This window comes from Lethenteron reissneri, chromosome 64 (assembly GCF_015708825.2).
Source record: "Lethenteron reissneri isolate LAM-NWPU_2019-01 chromosome 64, ASM1570882v1, whole genome shotgun sequence".
Taxonomy (NCBI): Eukaryota; Metazoa; Chordata; class Hyperoartia; order Petromyzontiformes; family Petromyzontidae; genus Lethenteron; species Lethenteron reissneri.
In genome coordinates this window covers 4,802,577-4,823,074 of record NC_083842.1, presented here as the reverse complement: position 1 = coordinate 4,823,074, position 20,498 = coordinate 4,802,577, and the positions used below count along the sequence as shown (strand labels likewise).

The 20,498-nt window shown below is 51.1% G+C and overlaps 1 protein-coding gene across 1 annotated transcript in view; it reads right to left on the bottom strand.

Moving 5' to 3' along the window:
• Window positions 1-20,158, bottom strand: part of LOC133359121 (apolipophorin-like) — a 30,650-nt gene extending 10,492 nt beyond the window's left edge. The window contains exons 1-7 of the mRNA XM_061577516.1: window positions 19,878-20,158; window positions 18,860-18,957; window positions 18,146-18,309; window positions 17,498-17,724; window positions 16,442-16,610; window positions 654-763; window positions 316-423 (exon numbers count right to left, since the gene is read on the bottom strand). Coding sequence (XP_061433500.1) covers window positions 316-423; window positions 654-763; window positions 16,442-16,610; window positions 17,498-17,724; window positions 18,146-18,309; window positions 18,860-18,957; window positions 19,878-19,967 — 966 coding nt within the window. The 5' untranslated portion in view covers window positions 19,968-20,158. The remainder of the gene's footprint in view (window positions 1-315; window positions 424-653; window positions 764-16,441; window positions 16,611-17,497; window positions 17,725-18,145; window positions 18,310-18,859; window positions 18,958-19,877) is intronic.
• Between the last annotated feature and the right edge of the window lie 340 nt (window positions 20,159-20,498).

The window sequence follows — 20,498 nt, the reverse complement described above, 5'->3', positions numbered from 1 at the left end:
TCACACGAGCTCGGGGAGGGACGGACAAGGGAGGGGAGCCGTCGGGCGATGAGCCCAGCGACGGCAGCAGCTGCTCGCAGAGTAGCGAGGGGTCGACGAACAGCAGAGCCCCTGCCATAGGCACGGGGCAGGGAGGGACTTCAGGGACCAGCGGCCCTAACAAGCGCGGAGGGCAGCACGGGGGAGCACGAGGGGAGCGCGGAGGGCAGCACGGGGGAGCACGAGGGGAGCACGGGAGCAGCACAGGGCAGCACGGGGCAGCACGGGATGCTCCGGGGCAGCACGGGGGCAGCACAGAGGCGCGGAAGCGCTCACCACGCGGAAGCAGCTGCCCAGGGAGGAGGTGGAGTCGAGGAAGAGCTCCTGGCAGAGGCGACTCGGGCAGCGAGGCCGCTCCTCCATTGGCTCACACCGCCCTCCCACCTGCACGCGCACGCGCACGCGCGGAGACACACACATGTACACACACGCACGGACACACACACACGTACACACGCACGGGGACTTACACACACACACGTACACACACGGGGACTTACACACACACATACAGACACACACACGTGGGTGTGTGGTGCGGCTGAACAGGGTGGTGAGGATGAAAGGTGTCGTGGAGTGGATGGGTGCGGTGCTTAAGGCTGGTGTGGCCGTGCCTGCCAGCTGAGCGCCAGCGCATCGGGGCTGGGCGCTGGCTCGCCCTGTGGCGTTGTCCACTCGTCCGCCGGCTCCAGGTTATTGGTGCCGAACAACCCGACCGAGCGCGCTGGGGGCGGCATGGAGACAACCACGATCACCCACCATCAACCACGATCACCCACAATCAACCACGATCACCCACAATCAATCACGATCACCCACGATCAATCACGATCACCCACAATCACCCACAATCAACCACGATCAACCACTAACAACCACGATCACCCACCATCAACCACGATCACCCACTATCAACCACGATCACCCACAATCACCCACAATCACCCACGATCAACCACCATCTACCACGATCAACCAAAATCACCTACGATCAATCACGATCAACCACGATCAACCACAATCACCCACAATCACCCACGATCAACCACCATCAACCACGATCACCCACCATCAACCACCATCAACCACAATCACCCACCATCAACCACCATCAACCACGATCAACCACGATCAACCACGATCACCCACCATCAACCACCATCAACCACGATCACCCCCCATCAACCACCATCAACCACCATTAACCACAATCACCCACCATCAACCACTATTAACCACGATCACCCACGACCACCCACCACCACCCATGATCAATCACTATCAACCACGATCACCCACAATCAATCACGATCACCCATCATCAACCACAATCACCCACAATCAACCACAATCACCCACGATCGCCCACCATCACCCACGATCACCCACAATCACCCACAATCACCCACGATCACCCACAATCACCCACAATCACCCACAATCACACACAATCACCCACCATCACCCACCATCACCCACAATCAACCACAATCAACCACAATCACCCACCATCAACCACTATCAACCACGATCACCCACACTCAACCACGATCACCTGCAATCAACCACAATCACCCACGATCACCCACTATCAACCACGATCACCCACCGTCAACCACGATCACCCACCATCAACCACGATGAACCACGTTCAACAACGATCACCCACCATCAACCACCATCAACCACGATCACCCACCATCAACCACAATCAACCACGATCACCCACCATCAACCACGATCACCCACCATCAACCACAATCAACCACGATCACCCACCATCAACCACCATTAACCACAATCACCCATCATCAACCACTATTAACCACGGTCACCCACGATCACCCACTATCAACCACGATCACCCACAATCACCCAAAATCAACCACCATCTACCACGATCAACCAAAATCACCTACGATCAACCACTATCAACCACTATCAATCACGATCAACCACGATCACCCAAAATCACCCACGATCAACCACCATCAACCACGATCACCCACCATCAACCACCATCAACCACAATCAACCACGATCAACCACGATCACCCACCATCAACCAGCTTCAACCACGATCATCCACCATCAACCACAATCAAACACCATCAACCACCATTAACCACAATCACCTACCATCAACCACTATTAACCACGATCACCCACGACCACCCACGGCCACCCATGATGAATCACTAACAACCACGATCACCCACAATCAACCACGATCACCCATCATCACCCACAATCACCCACAATCAACCACAATCACCCACGATCGCCCACCATCACCCACAATCACCCACAATCACCCACAATCACCCACAATCACCCACAATCACCCACAATCAACCACTATCACCCACCATCACCCACGATCACCCACGATCACCCACAATCAACCACAATCACCCACGATCACCCACCATCAACCACTATCAATCACGATCACCCACAATCAATCACGATCACCCACAATCACACACAATCACCCACAATCACACACAATCAACCACTATCACCCACGATCACCCACCATCACCCACCATCACCCACCATCACCCACCATCACCAACAATCAACCACAATCAACCACAATCACCCACGATCACCCACCATCAACCACGGTCACCCACGATCACCCACTATCAACCACGATCACCCACAATCACCCACAATCAACCACCATCTACCACGATCAACCAAAATCACCTACGATCAACCACTATCAACCACCATCAACCACGATCACCCACCATCAACCACCATCAACCACAATCAACCACGATCAACCACGATCACCCACCATCAACCAGCTTCAACCACGATCATCCACCATCAACCACAATCAAACACCATCAACCACCATTAACCACAATCACCTACCATCAACCACTATTAACCACGAACACCCACGACCACCCACGGCCACCCATGATCAATCACTAACAACCACGATCACCCACAATCAACCACGATCACTCATCATCACCCACAATCACCCACAATCAACCACAATCACCCACGATCGCCCACCATCACCCACAATCACCCACAATCACTCACAATCACCCACGATCACCCACAATCACCCACAATCACCCACAATCACCCACAATCACCCACAATCACACACAATCACACACAATCAACCACTATCACCCACCATCACCCACGATCACCCACGATCACCCACAATCAACCACAATCACCCACGATCACCCACCATCACCCACGATCACCCATGATCACCCACAATCAACCACAATCACCCACGATCACCCACCATCAACCACTATCAATCACGATCACCCACAATTACACACAATCACCCACAATCACACACAATCAACCACTATCACCCACAATCACCCACGATCACCCACCATCACCCACCATCACCCACCATCACCCACGATCACCAACAATCAACCACAATCACCCACGATCACCCACCATCAACCACTATCAACCACGATCACCCACAATCAACCACGATCACCCGCAATCAACCACAATCACCCACAATCACACACAATCAACCACTATCACCCACCATCACCCACCATCACCCACCATCACCCACCATCACCCACGATCACCCACAATCAACCACAATCACCCACAATCACCCACCATCAACCACTATCAACCACGATCACCCACACTCAACCACGATCACCTGCAATCAACCACAATCACCCACGATCACTCACTATCAACCACAATCACCCACCATCAACCACGATGAACCACCATCAACCACGATCACCCACCATCAACCACCATCAACCACAATCACCCACCATCAACCACAATCAACCACGATCACCCACCATCAACCACAATCAACCACGATCACCCACCATCAACCACCATTAACCACAATCATCCACAATCACCCACAATCACCCACAATCAACCACCATCAACCACGATCACCCACCATCAACCACCATCAACCACCATCAACCACCATCAACCACGATCAACCACGATCACCCACCATCAACCACCTTCAACCACGATCATCCACCATCAACCACAATCAAACACCATCAACCACCATTAACCACAATCACCTACCATCAACCACTATCAACCACGATCACCTACAATGAACCACGATCACCTACAATCAACCACAATCACCCACGATCGCCCACCATCACCGACGATCACCCACAATCACCCACAATCACCCACAATCACCCACAATCACCCACGATCACCCACAATCACCCACAATCACCCACAATCACCCACAATCACACACAATCAACCACTATCACCCACCATCAACCACGATCACCCACGATCACGCACAATCAACCACAATCACCCACGATCATCCACCATCAACCACTATCAATCACGATCACCCACAATCAACCACGATCACCCACAATCACACACAATCACCCACAATCACACACAATCAACCACTATCACCCACGATCACCCACGATCACCCACCATCACCCACCATCACCCACCATCACCCACCATCACCCACGATCACCCACGATCACCCACAATCAACCACAATCACCCACGATCACCCACGATCACCCACCATCAACCACTATCAACCATGATCACCCACAATAAACCACGATCACCCGCAATCAACCACAATCACCCACGATCACCCACTATCAACCACGATCACCCACAATCAACCACGATCACCCACCATCAACCACGATCAACCACCATCAACCACGATCACCCACCATCAACCACCATCAACCACGATCACCCACCATCAACCACTATCAACCACGATCACCCACCATCAACCACAATCAACCACGATCACCCACCATCAACCACCATTAACCACAATCACCCACCATCAACCACTATTAACCACGATCACCCACGACCACCCACGACCACCTATAATCAATCACTATCAACCACGATCACCCACAATCAACCACGATCACCCATAATCAACCACAATCATCCACAATCATCGATAATCACCCACAATCACCCACAATCACCCACAATCACACACAATCACCCACCATCAACCACTATCAACCACGATCACCCACAATCAACCACGATCACCCGCAATCAACCACAATCACCCACAATCACACACAATCAACCACTATCACCCACCATCACCCACCATCACCCACCATCACCCACCATCACTCACCATCACCCACGATCACCCACAATCAACCACAATCACCCACAATCACCCACCATCAACCACTATCAACCACGATCACCCACACTCAACTAAGATCACCTGCAATCAACCACAATCACCCACAATCACTCACTATCAACCACGATCACCCACCATCAACCACGATGAACCACCATCAACCACGATCACCCACCATCTACCACCATCAACCACCATCACCCACCATCAACTAAAATCAACCACGATCACCCACCATCAACCACAATCAACCACGATCACCCACCATCAACCACCATTAACCACAATCATCCACAATCACCCACAATCACCCACGATCAACCACCATCTACCACGATCAACCAAAATCACCTACAATCAACCACTATCAACCACTATCAATCACGATCAACCACGATCACCCACAATCACCCACAATCAACCACCATCAACCACGATCAACCACCATCAACCACCATCAACCACCATCAACCACGATCACCCACCATCAACCACCTTCAACCACGATCATCCACCATCAACCACAATCAAACACCATCAACCACCATTAACCACAATCACCTACCATCAACCACTATTAACCACGATCACCCACGACCACTCACGACCACCCATGATCAATCACTATCAACCACGATCACCCACAATCAACCACGATCACCTACAATCAACCACAATCACCCACGATCGCCCACCATCACCCACGATCACCCACAATCACCCACGATCACCCACGATCACCCACGATCACCCACGATCACCCACGATCACCCACAATCACACACAATCACCCACAATCACACACAATCAACCACTATCACCCACCATCAACCACGATCACCCACGATCACCCACAATCAACCACAATCACCCACGATCATCCACCATCAACCACTATCAATCACGATCACCCACAATCAACCACGATCACCCACAATCACACACAATCACCCACAATCACACACAATCAACCACTATCACCCACGATCACCCACGTTCACCCACCATCACCCACCATCACCCACCATCACCCACGATCACCCACAATCAACCACAATCACCCACGATCACCCACCATCAACCACTATCAACCACGATCACCCACAATCAACCACGATCACCCACAATCAACCACAATCACCCACGATCACCCACAATCAACCACGATCACCCACAATCAACCACAATCACCCACGATCACCCACTATCAACCACGATCACCCACAATCAACCACGATCACCCACCATCAACCACGATCAACCACCATCAACCACGATCACCCACCATCAACCACCATCAACCACGATCACCCACCATCAACCACTATCAACCACGATCACCCACCATCAACCACAATCAACCACGATCACCCACCATCAACCACCATTAACCACAATCACCCACCATCAACCACTATTAACCACGATCACCCACGACCACCCACGACCACCCATAATCAATCACTATCAACCACGATCACCCACAATCAACCACGATCACCCATAATCAACCACAATCATCCACAATCATCGACAATCACCCACAATCATCCACAATCACCCACAATCACACACAATCACCCACCATCAACCACTATCAACCATCTTCTTGGTTCTTTCGGTAAAGTCACGTAGAAGGGAAGTAATAAAATAATAAAAATAAAACATAACAAAATAAAATAATTCTCACGACGTTTCGGCCACAACGCAAGCAGCCATCTTCAGGTAAAGAATGAGACACTGCCAAGCTAGGAGCTTATATATAAGCTGGGTTGGAGGTGGAAGAAGAGCGCCTTAACAAAAAGAATGTGCATATCAAGAGGAATTTAGCATATTCATGGGAAATGCGTAGGAGGTGGGCGGGGGGGTTTCAAAGTCATATTGTGCCATGCATTATGCAGGATCAGCAGCACCAAGGGAGGGTGCAGGGAGTAGCATTACCAAAGGAAAGGAATGTTAATAGTATGTAGCTGCAGTTACTAAACAACCACGTAGAAAACTAAAGTATAAACTACGTAAAATACTAAAGTATAAACTGCATAGCATCATCAGTATACTTACTATACTCTACAATAAGCTGAGTTACTAACAGCAAGTAATACATTACAATTCTACGTCGTAAAAATTATATAATATGCTTCCATCTAAACTTTATTCTCTTACATCACACGAGCATACACCGTACTATATACTGCCATAGATAAACCCAACATTAAATTATATACTGTATTGCTATAAACCACCCTATACAACCACCCTACAAGCAAACTGAGGGCACCCCAATGGGCTCCCTCCTATCCCCGATTGTAGCCAACATCTTCATGGAGAAATTTGAGACTGACGCCATCCAGACTGCCACTCTACGCCCGACCTTATGGAAGAGGTACGTAGACGACACTTTTGTCATCTGGCCACATGGCCGGCCTGCTCTAGACCAATTTCTCGACCACATCAATTCCATACAACCAGCCATCACATTCCTTTCCTTTGTTAATGCTACTCCCTGCACCCTCCCTTGGTGCTGCTGATCCTGCATAATGCATGGGCACAATATGACTTTGAAACCCCCCCGCCCACCTCCTACGCATTTCCCATGAATATGCTAAATTCCTCTTGATATGCACATTCTTTTTGTTAAGGCGCTCTTCTTCCACCTCCAACCCAGCTTATATATAAGCTCCTAGCTTGGCAGTGTCTCATTCTTCACCTGAAGACGGCTGCTTGCGTTGTGGCCGAAACGTCGTGAGAATTATTTTATTTTGTTATGTTTTATTTTTATTATTTTATTACTTCCCTTCTACGTGACTTTTCCGAAAAAACCAAGAAGATGAATCCCTGCAGTCACGAAAGCTTTAAATCGAAACACTATCACCCACCATCAACCACGATCAACCACCATCAACCACAATCATCCACAATCAACCACGATCACCCACTATCCACCACGATCAACCACTATCAACCACGATCACCCACGATCACCCACAATCACCCACGATTACCCACAATCAATCACGATCACCCACAATCACCCACAATCAACCATGATCAACCACTAACAACCACGATCAACCACTAATAACCACAATCACCCACCATCAACCACGATCACCCACCATCAACCACGATCACCCACGATCACCCACTATCAACCACGATCACCCCCCATCAATCACAATCAACCACGATCAACCACTATTAACCACAATCACCCACCATCAACCACGATCACCCACCATCAACCACAATCAACCACCATCAACCACGATCACCCACGATCACCCACCATCAACCACGATCACCCACAATCAACCATGATCACCCACCATCAACCACGATCAACCACTATCAACCACTATCAACCACGATCAACCACGATCACCCACGATCACCCACCATCAACCACGATCACCCACGATCACCCACTATCAACCACGATCACCCACAATCAACCACCATCAACCACCATCAACCACCATCAACCACATTCACCCACCATCAACCACTATTAACCACGATCACCCACGACCACCCACGATCAACCACGATCAACCACCATCAACCACGATCAACCACAATCACCCACGATCAACCACTATCAACTACGATCAATCACGACCACCCACAATCAAGCACCATCAACCACCTCAACCACGATCAACCACAATCACCCATGATCAACCACTATCAATCACGATCAACCACAATCACCCACAATCAACCACGAACATCCACCATCAACCACGATCACCCACAATCAACCACGATCACCCATAATCAACCACAATCATCCACAATCATCGACAATCACCCACAATCACCCACAATCACCCACAATCACACACAATCACCCACCATCAACCACTATCAACCACGATCACCCACAATCAACCACGATCACCCGCAATCAACCACAATCACCCACAATCACACACAATCAACCACTATCACCCACCATCACCCACCATCACCCACCATCACTCACCATCACCCACGATCACCCACAATCAACCACAATCACCCACAATCACCCACCATCAACCACTATCAACCACGATCACCCACACTCAACTAAGATCACCTGCAATCAACCACAATCACCCACAATCACTCACTATCAACCACGATCACCCACCATCAACCACGATGAACCACCATCAACCACGATCACCCACCATCAACCACCATCAACCACCATCACCCACCATCAACTAAAATCAACCACGATCACCCACCATCAACCACAATCAACCACGATCACCCACCATCAACCACCATTAACCACAATCATCCACAATCACCCACAATCACCCACGATCAACCACCATCTACCACGATCAACCAAAATCACCTACAATCAACCACTATCAACCACTATCAATCACGATCAACCACGATCACCCACAATCACCCACAATCAACCACCATCAACCACGATCACCCACCATCAACCACCATCAACCACCATCAACCACCATCAACCACGATCACCCACCATCAACCACCTTCAACCACGATCATCCACCATCAACCACAATCAAACACCATCAACCACCATTAACCACAATCACCTACCATCAACCACTATTAACCACGATCACCCACGACCACTCACGACCACCCATGATCAATCACTATCAACCACGATCACCCACAATCAACCACGATCACCTACAATCAACCACAATCACCCACGATCGCCCACCATCACCCACGATCACCCACAATCACCCACGATCACCCACGATCACCCACGATCACCCACAATCACACACAATCACCCACAATCACACACAATCAACCACTATCACCCACCATCAACCACGATCACCCACGATCACCCACCATCAACCACCATTAACCACAATCATCCACAATCACCCACAATCACCCACAATCAACCACCATCAACCACTATCAACCATCTTCTTGGTTCTTTCGGTAAAGTCACGTAGAAGGGAAGTAATAAAATAATAAAAATAAAACATAACAAAATAAAATAATTCTCACGACGTTTCGGCCACAACGCAAGCAGCCATCTTCAGGTAAAGAATGAGACACTGCCAAGCTAGGAGCTTATATATAAGCTGGGTTGGAGGTGGAAGAAGAGCGCCTTAACAAAAAGAATGTGCATATCAAGAGGAATTTAGCATATTCATGGGAAATGCGTAGGAGGTGGGCGGGGGGGTTTCAAAGTCATATTGTGCCATGCATTATGCAGGATCAGCAGCACCAAGGGAGGGTGCAGGGAGTAGCATTACCAAAGGAAAGGAATGTTAATAGTATGTAGCTGCAGTTACTAAACAACCACGTAGAAAACTAAAGTATAAACTACATAAAATACTAAAGTATAAACTGCATAGCATCATCAGTATACTTACTATACTCTACAATAAGCTGAGTTACTAACAGCAAGTAATACATTACAATTCTACGTCGTAAAAATTATATAATATGCTTCCATCTAAACTTTATTCTCTTACATCACACGAGCATACACCGTACTATATACTGCCATAGATAAACCCAACATTAAATTATATACTGTATTGCTATAAACCACCCTATACAACCACCCTACAAGCAAACTGAGGGCACCCCAATGGGCTCCCTCCTATCCCCGATTGTAGCCAACATCTTCATGGAGAAATTTGAGACTGACGCCATCCAGACTGCCACTCTACGCCCGACCTTATGGAAGAGGTACGTAGACGACACTTTTGTCATCTGGCCACATGGCCGGCCTGCTCTAGACCAATTTCTCGACCACATCAATTCCATACAACCAGCCATCACATTCCTTTCCTTTGTTAATGCTACTCCCTGCACCCTCCCTTGGTGCTGCTGATCCTGCATAATGCATGGGCACAATATGACTTTGAAACCCCCCCGCCCACCTCCTACGCATTTCCCATGAATATGCTAAATTCCTCTTGATATGCACATTCTTTTTGTTAAGGCGCTCTTCTTCCACCTCCAACCCAGCTTATATATAAGCTCCTAGCTTGGCAGTGTCTCATTCTTCACCTGAAGACGGCTGCTTGCGTTGTGGCCGAAACGTCGTGAGAATTATTTTATTTTGTTATGTTTTATTTTTATTATTTTATTACTTCCCTTCTACGTGACTTTTCCGAAAAAACCAAGAAGATGAATCCCTGCAGTCACGAAAGCTTTAAATCGAAACACTATCACCCACCATCAACCACGATCAACCACCATCAACCACAATCATCCACAATCAACCACGATCACCCACTATCCACCACGATCAACCACTATCAACCACGATCACCCACGATCACCCACAATCACCCACGATTACCCACAATCAATCACGATCACCCACAATCACCCACAATCAACCATGATCAACCACTAACAACCACGATCAACCACTAATAACCACAATCACCCACCATCAACCACGATCACCCACCATCAACCACGATCACCCACGATCACCCACTATCAACCACGATCACCCCCCATCAATCACAATCAACCACGATCAACCACTATTAACCACAATCACCCACCATCAACCACGATCACCCACCATCAACCACAATCAACCACCATCAACCACGATCACCCACGATCACCCACCATCAACCACGATCACCCACAATCAACCATGATCACCCACCATCAACCACGATCAACCACTATCAACCACTATCAACCACGATCAACCACGATCACCCACGATCACCCACCATCAACCACGATCACCCACGATCACCCACTATCAACCACGATCACCCACAATCAACCACCATCAACCACCATCAACCACCATCAACCACATTCACCCACCATCAACCACTATTAACCACGATCACCCACGACCACCCACGATCAACCACGATCAACCACCATCAACCACGATCAACCACAATCACCCACGATCAACCACTATCAACTACGATCAATCACGACCACCCACAATCAAGCACCATCAACCACCTCAACCACGATCAACCACAATCACCCATGATCAACCACTATCAATCACGATCAACCACAATCACCCACAATCAACCACGAACATCCACCATCAACCACGATCACCCACAATCAACCACGATCACCCATAATCAACCACAATCATCCACAATCATCGACAATCACCCACAATCACCCACAATCACCCACAATCACACACAATCACCCACCATCAACCACTATCAACCACGATCACCCACAATCAACCACGATCACCCGCAATCAACCACAATCACCCACAATCACACACAATCAACCACTATCACCCACCATCACCCACCATCACCCACCATCACTCACCATCACCCACGATCACCCACAATCAACCACAATCACCCACAATCACCCACCATCAACCACTATCAACCACGATCACCCACACTCAACTAAGATCACCTGCAATCAACCACAATCACCCACAATCACTCACTATCAACCACGATCACCCACCATCAACCACGATGAACCACCATCAACCACGATCACCCACCATCAACCACCATCAACCACCATCACCCACCATCAACTAAAATCAACCACGATCACCCACCATCAACCACAATCAACCACGATCACCCACCATCAACCACCATTAACCACAATCATCCACAATCACCCACAATCACCCACGATCAACCACCATCTACCACGATCAACCAAAATCACCTACAATCAACCACTATCAACCACTATCAATCACGATCAACCACGATCACCCACAATCACCCACAATCAACCACCATCAACCACGATCACCCACCATCAACCACCATCAACCACCATCAACCACCATCAACCACGATCACCCACCATCAACCACCTTCAACCACGATCATCCACCATCAACCACAATCAAACCCCATCAACCACCATTAACCACAATCACCTACCATCAACCACTATTAACCACGATCACCCACGACCACTCACGACCACCCATGATCAATCACTATCAACCACGATCACCCACAATCAACCATGATCACCTACAATCAACCACAATCACCCACGATCGCCCACCATCACCCACGATCACCCACAATCACCCACGATCACCCACGATCACCCACGATCACCCACAATCACACACAATCACCCACAATCACACACAATCAACCACTATCACCCACCATCAACCACGATCACCCACGATCACCCACAATCAACCACAATCACCCACGATCATCCACCATCAACCACTATCAATCACGATCACCCACAATCAACCACGATCACCCACAATCACACACAATCACCCACAATCACACACAATCAACCACTATCACCCACGATCACCCACGTTCACCCACCATCACCCACCATCACCCACCATCACCCACGATCACCCACAATCAACCACAATCACCCACGATCACCCACCATCAACCACTATCAACCACGATCACCCACAATCAACCACGATCACCCACAATCAACCACAATCACCCACGATCACCCACTATCAACCACGATCAGCCACAATCAACCACGATCACCCACCATCAACCACGATCAACCACCATCAACCACGATCACCCACCATCAACCACCATCACCCACGATCACCCACCATCAACCACTATCAACCACGATCACCCACCATCAACCACAATCAACCACGATCACCCACCATCAACCACCATTAACCACAATCACCCACCATCAACCACAATCAACCACGATCACCCACCATCAACCACCATTAACCACAATCATCCACAATCACCCACAATCACCCACAATCAACCACCATCAACCACTATCAACCATCTTCTTGGTTCTTTCGGTAAAGTCACGTAGAAGGGAAGTAATAAAATAATAAAAATAAAACATAACAAAATAAAATAATTCTCACGACGTTTCGGCCACAACGCAAGCAGCCATCTTCAGGTAAAGAATGAGACACTGCCAAGCTAGGAGCTTATATATAAGCTGGGTTGGAGGTGGAAGAAGAGCGCCTTAACAAAAAGAATGTGCATATCAAGAGGAATTTAGCATATTCATGGGAAATGCGTAGGAGGTGGGCGGGGGGGTTTCAAAGTCATATTGTGCCATGCATTATGCAGGATCAGCAGCACCAAGGGAGGGTGCAGGGAGTAGCATTACCAAAGGAAAGGAATGTTAATAGTATGTAGCTGCAGTTACTAAACAACCACGTAGAAAACTAAAGTATAAACTACATAAAATACTAAAGTATAAACTGCATAGCATCATCAGTATACTTACTATACTCTACAATAAGCTGAGTTACTAACAGCAAGTAATACATTACAATTCTACGTCGTAAAAATTATATAATATGCTTCCATCTAAACTTTATTCTCTTACATCACACGAGCATACACCGTACTATATACTGCCATAGATAAACCCAACATTAAATTATATACTGTATTGCTATAAACCACCCTATACAACCACCCTACAAGCAAACTGAGGGCACCCCAATGGGCTCCCTCCTATCCCCGATTGTAGCCAACATCTTCATGGAGAAATTTGAGACTGACGCCATCCAGACTGCCACTCTACGCCCGACCTTATGGAAGAGGTACGTAGACGACACTTTTGTCATCTGGCCACATGGCCGGCCTGCTCTAGACCAATTTCTCGACCACATCAATTCCATACAACCAGCCATCACATTCCTTTCCTTTGTTAATGCTACTCCCTGCACCCTCCCTTGGTGCTGCTGATCCTGCATAATGCATGGGCACAATATGACTTTGAAACCCCCCCGCCCACCTCCTACGCATTTCCCATGAATATGCTAAATTCCTCTTGATATGCACATTCTTTTTGTTAAGGCGCTCTTCTTCCACCTCCAACCCAGCTTATATATAAGCTCCTAGCTTGGCAGTGTCTCATTCTTCACCTGAAGATGGCTGCTTGCGTTGTGGCCGAAACGTCGTGAGAATTATTTTATTTTGTTATGTTTTATTTTTATTATTTTATTACTTCCCTTCTACGTGACTTTTCCGAAAAAACCAAGAAGATGAATCCCTGCAGTCACGAAAGCTTTAAATCGAAACACTATCACCCACCATCAACCACGATCAACCACCATCAACCACGATCATCCACAATCAACCACGATCACCCACTATCCACCACGATCAACCACTATCAACCACGATCACCCACGATCACCCACAATTACCCACGATTACCCACAATCAATCACGATCACCCACAATCACCCACAATCAACCATGATCAACCACTAACAACCACGATCAACCACTAATAACCACAATCACCCACCATCAACCACGATCACCCACCATCAACCACGATCACCCACGATCACCCACGATCACCCACTATCAACCACGATCACCCCCCATCAATCACAATCAACCACGATCAACCACTATTAACCACAATCACCCACCATCAACCACGATCACCCACCATCAACCACAATCAACCACCATCAACCACGATCACCCACGATCACCCACCATCAACCACGATCACCCACAATCAACCATGATCACCCACCATCAACCACGATCAACCACTATCAACCACGATCAACCACGATCACCCACGATCACCCACCATCAACCACGATCACCCACGATCACCCACTATCAACCACGATCACCCACAATCAACCACCATCAACCACCATCAACCACCATCAACCACATTCACCCACCATCAACCACTATTAACCACGATCACCCACGACCACCCACGATCAACCACGATCAACCACCATCAACCACGATCAACCACAATCACCCACGATCAACCACTATCAACTACGATCAATCACGACCACCCACGATCAAGCACCATCAACCACCTCAACCACGATCAACCACAATCACCCATGATCAACCACTATCAATCACGATCAACCACAATCACCCACAATCAACCACGAACATCCACCATCAACCACGATCACCCACAATCAATCACGATCACCCACCATCAACCACGATCATCCACAATGAACCACGATCACCCACAATCACCCACGATCACCACCCAGAGAGAGAGCCATCAACCATAATCCACCACAATCCACAATGAACCACACACACATAGCCATCAACCACCAGCACCGAGACAACTACATCAACATCAACCACAGAGATGGTGAGCATGGCGAGGGTCGTGTGGTGAGCGTGGCGAGGGTCGTGTGGTGAGCGTGGCGAGGGCCGTGTGGTGAGCGTGGCGAGGGCAGCTCACCGTGGTCCCAGTAGGCGAGCGTGAGGCTGCACACGCGGCTCTCCGTGTCACAGCGCAGCACGGCTCCCCGCGGCCCCGACACCTCCACCGCCCCCGCCGAGCGCCGCACCAGCACCGCGCCGCCGGCCCGGCTCGCCGGCAGATCCAGCACGCGGCAACCCTCCAGCACCTGCACACACGGCACACGCATCGTGCCATGTACACACCATACAACCCCCCCACACACACACACCAGGGACGTGCGGTCAGGGGAGGCAGGGGAGGCAGTGCCTCACCTGACATGCTCCAATGAAAGGAGCTGTTACGAAAAGTAAAAAAAAAAGAATTAAGTAAAATAAATATCAAGATTTTTCCATTGATCTGTGTTATAAATGTCATTTCTGTACGATTCCAATCATTTTTATAGTCAATCGCCAAATTTGCGGAGCTCCGCTGCAAATACAGGGAGAGACGAGAGGTGAGGCAGTGACGAGCTCAGCCTCCCCTCCGATTGCGCAACCCCTTACTAACTGGATGGAGCGCGGGCAATAAGCGCGTGCCTGTTATTATCTTAGTATGTCACCAATGTAATGTTTGTAGACCCCTTCATTTCATGTCCTCGCCTTCCATACTCCAGGTAACCTATTTCACGTACCTGTATAAAGATATTTAGGCTCGCTGGTCTCGTCATGAAACTGCAATGAAAAAGCACCAGGGGAGGCAGCTATCATGGAGGGGGGTGTGTCCTCACTGAGGGGGACGTGTCTAACACGCCCCTCTCAGTGAGGACACACCCCCCTCCATGAGGCCACGCCCCCTTCAGTGTGTGAATCTGGCTCTGACACTCGGCCAATGCCTCCCCAGCCATTGACCTCACCGCACGTCACTGCTACACACCTCATGTACAACACACACAGCCCACGCACATCACGAACACCATATATACACCATACACACCAAACAAACCATCAGACACACACCACACCACACACCTACTCACCCTCACCGGATCTCTGTGGGATCCACCATCACCGCACTCACCCAGTGAGGTTGAGATGGGGTGGGGAGAGGTCTCACCGTGCCGTTGGCGTGGATGAGCAGGGTGACGGGGCCCATGGTCACCAGCAGGGAGGGGTCCTCCGAGGGGTCCCCGGGGAGGGGGGGTCTGGGCGCGAGCGCCACGCGGAACGTGGCGTCGGGGCGCACGTCCTGCGCAAGCAGCACGGCGCAGCCCGCGGGCAGCGCCAGCCAGCGGCCGTCGAACTGCAGCACGCGGCGCCCGCCGCTCAGCAGCATCGCCTGGGCTGTGGGGGGTACGGCGGTTTGGGGGGGGGCGGGGGAAAGGGGGCACACGCGGCCGTGTTGGGGCCGCCGCGTTCGTCGCGCGGCACGCTGACCGCCGCACCACCGCTCCCCAACGTGGTACTCGGCACGACGATCAAAGATCCCCCCCCCCCCCCGTGTAGCCTCAACAGACTGTTGGGGGCAAGTGCTGTTAGCGAGTAGCGCCTATGAAGGCCGGCGATGGTTACACACCACACCGGGTACTCATTTGAGGCTACACCACCGCTCCCCACACACACACACACGCGGTTGCTCACGCAGCGGAGACACGCACAGTGTGGGAGGGAGGGGGGGCGGGGGTGGGGCTTCTCTCATGTAGGGGACGGTGAGGGGGGGGCAGCTGTGGTGGTGTTGGCGGGACGGCCCGCGGTGGCGACGGACCGTGCGCCGGCTGCCCCAGCAGCTCGTGCTTGAGGCGGTAGAGCTCGGCGCTGGGGCTCAGCGAGCGCAGCCACCGCGCCGTGTCGCTGCTCAGCGCGGCGTCGCGCAGCGCCAGCGCGCCCATCGACACGTCCAGCGGCACCCACGCAGACAGCCGGTGCTCGCTGGGGGAGAGGGGGTGCACGGGGGAAGATGGTTGGGGTCGTAGGGGTCAGGGGGAGGCACAGGGGTCAGGAGGGATGGAGGGGGATAAGGGAGATACAAAAGGGGTTAGGGAATACGCAGGGGATAGAGTAGACACAGGGGCTGCGGCGTGCGATGGGAGGGTATTCAGTGTTAAAGTTTTGTTTTTATGTTACCAGGTGAAGCCCACTGAGCTACGTAGCTCTTTTTCAAGGGTGGCCTGGCCATCACAAATGATAGCTTAACGAAGTGGCCCATCACGTGGGAATGCGTAGCAGCCAAATCATGTTAAGCGCGTGACGTTGATTCTAAACGTGCAGTGGAAAAACCGGGAGGACCCGGAGAAAAATTCACACGACCACGGGGAGAGAGACACCGCAAACTTCAAATACACAGCAGGCGTCAGGGTCGGGATCGAACCCCACGACCTCCCGTATACGAGGCGAGGTAGTCAACATCTCGCCACCGCAGCCAGGTGATGGGATGTTTGGCTGATAGGAGGGTGATGACCCCATGACCCCGTGGCCTCACTGTGGCTGCAGCTCATAGACGCCCTGCAGGGGGTGGCTGATGCTGCGCACCGCCTGCATGAGACGGCGCTGAGCCCAGGTCGTCAGGTGTGTCACGGCCTGCACACACGCACAGTACACACAGCACACAGTGTATACAAAACACAGTACACAGGCTGCATATAGCACACGTTACATAGTACACACAGCACACACACACTTCACAGAGCACACACAGTTCATATAGCACACACAGTACACAGCAGGTATGCGTCCGCGTGCTTGTGTAGTGACACAGCGCCGACTGCTGTCCAGCAGCGGCAACTGCGGAGGACAGTTCGCGCACACGCCGTCGAGCACATACACGGTGTGTGTGCCGAAAGGGCGGAGAAACTGGAGCAAAGGTGACGGAAGACCTCATCTGGAAGCCCCTGGAACCCGCTAGTGGGTTCGAGAAGGGAAGCGCGGCGTGGCTCTGCCCTGGCCGAGTAGAATAAAAGCAGCGGAGAGAAAGAGCTCAGGGCTGCCGGTACTGGGAGTGGACTCGTCTCGTCGTCGCTGCTGCCTTCGCCCGACAATTGCACGGCCGGACAGTTGTTGGCTGTCTCGGTCGATGGTGTCGACCGGGGTGTACGGCAACGTGGTTGAGAGAGAGGCGGCAATCCATGTGAATGCCAACGGCCGGAGTGGTGTAACGGAATCAAAGAGAAGGTGCCTCCTGCAACGACCTCGTCTCCGACTGTGTGCGACACACACACACCGACCACTACACATGCGGTGTAGCGCAGCGGTTAACGTGCTGCGCTGCGAACCAGACGCCCCCACGTTCATTCCCGCTCACGACCATCAGCAGTGGTGAGACAAAGTTGGCCGGGCGTAGTGTTGGCCACCCACCCCTTCGTGTGCCGTGACGGTCTTAACAGCCGCCGCTCGCTAACAGCACTTGCCCCAACGGTCTGTTAGAGCTTCACGGGGGATCTTTGTCTTCGTGTGCGTGCATGCGCGTGCTTGCACGTGCGTGCACACGTGTGTCCGCGAACCTCCTGGCCCCATCCTCCGAGCGCTTGCAGCGCGTCCTGCGTCTCGTTAGCGGTCACCGCGGCGACCAGGGCTGTGGGCAGGCCCTCCATGGCCTGGCGGCGCGCGTCCTTCGCGGCCAGGTGAGCTGCCTCGGCCCAGCGGTCCCACGCACTGCGCAACCTCTCTGCACACACGCAAAGACAAAGATCCCCCGTGTAGCCTGTAACAGACTGTTGGCGCAAGTGCTGTTGTGATGCCGCCACCGCCACGAAGCCGTTCAGCAGGTGCCCTAGCTACGACCTCGCCACCACCAAGCGACGGAGCCAACCCCGCGCCCCCCTCGCCTCACCTCACATGAACACACCCGCACGCATTTCCCCCCCCCCCCCCCCCATAGAGCTCCGAGGGGAGGTCACCTGGCTGACCGGTTTTAATCCGAGAAGCCCGTATTGGGATAACTTTCACAGTTTCCGGTGACCAGGGAATTGGACGACCTCCCCCGATGCTACTTCGCGGCACTGCGACCGGCATTAAGATTGCAAGGTCATGGCGAAGGGCCACTCGGCCACTGCGGTTGAAACGTACCCCCCACACCCACGCACGTATCGACGAAGCAGGCAGGGGAGGGACGGCATGATTAG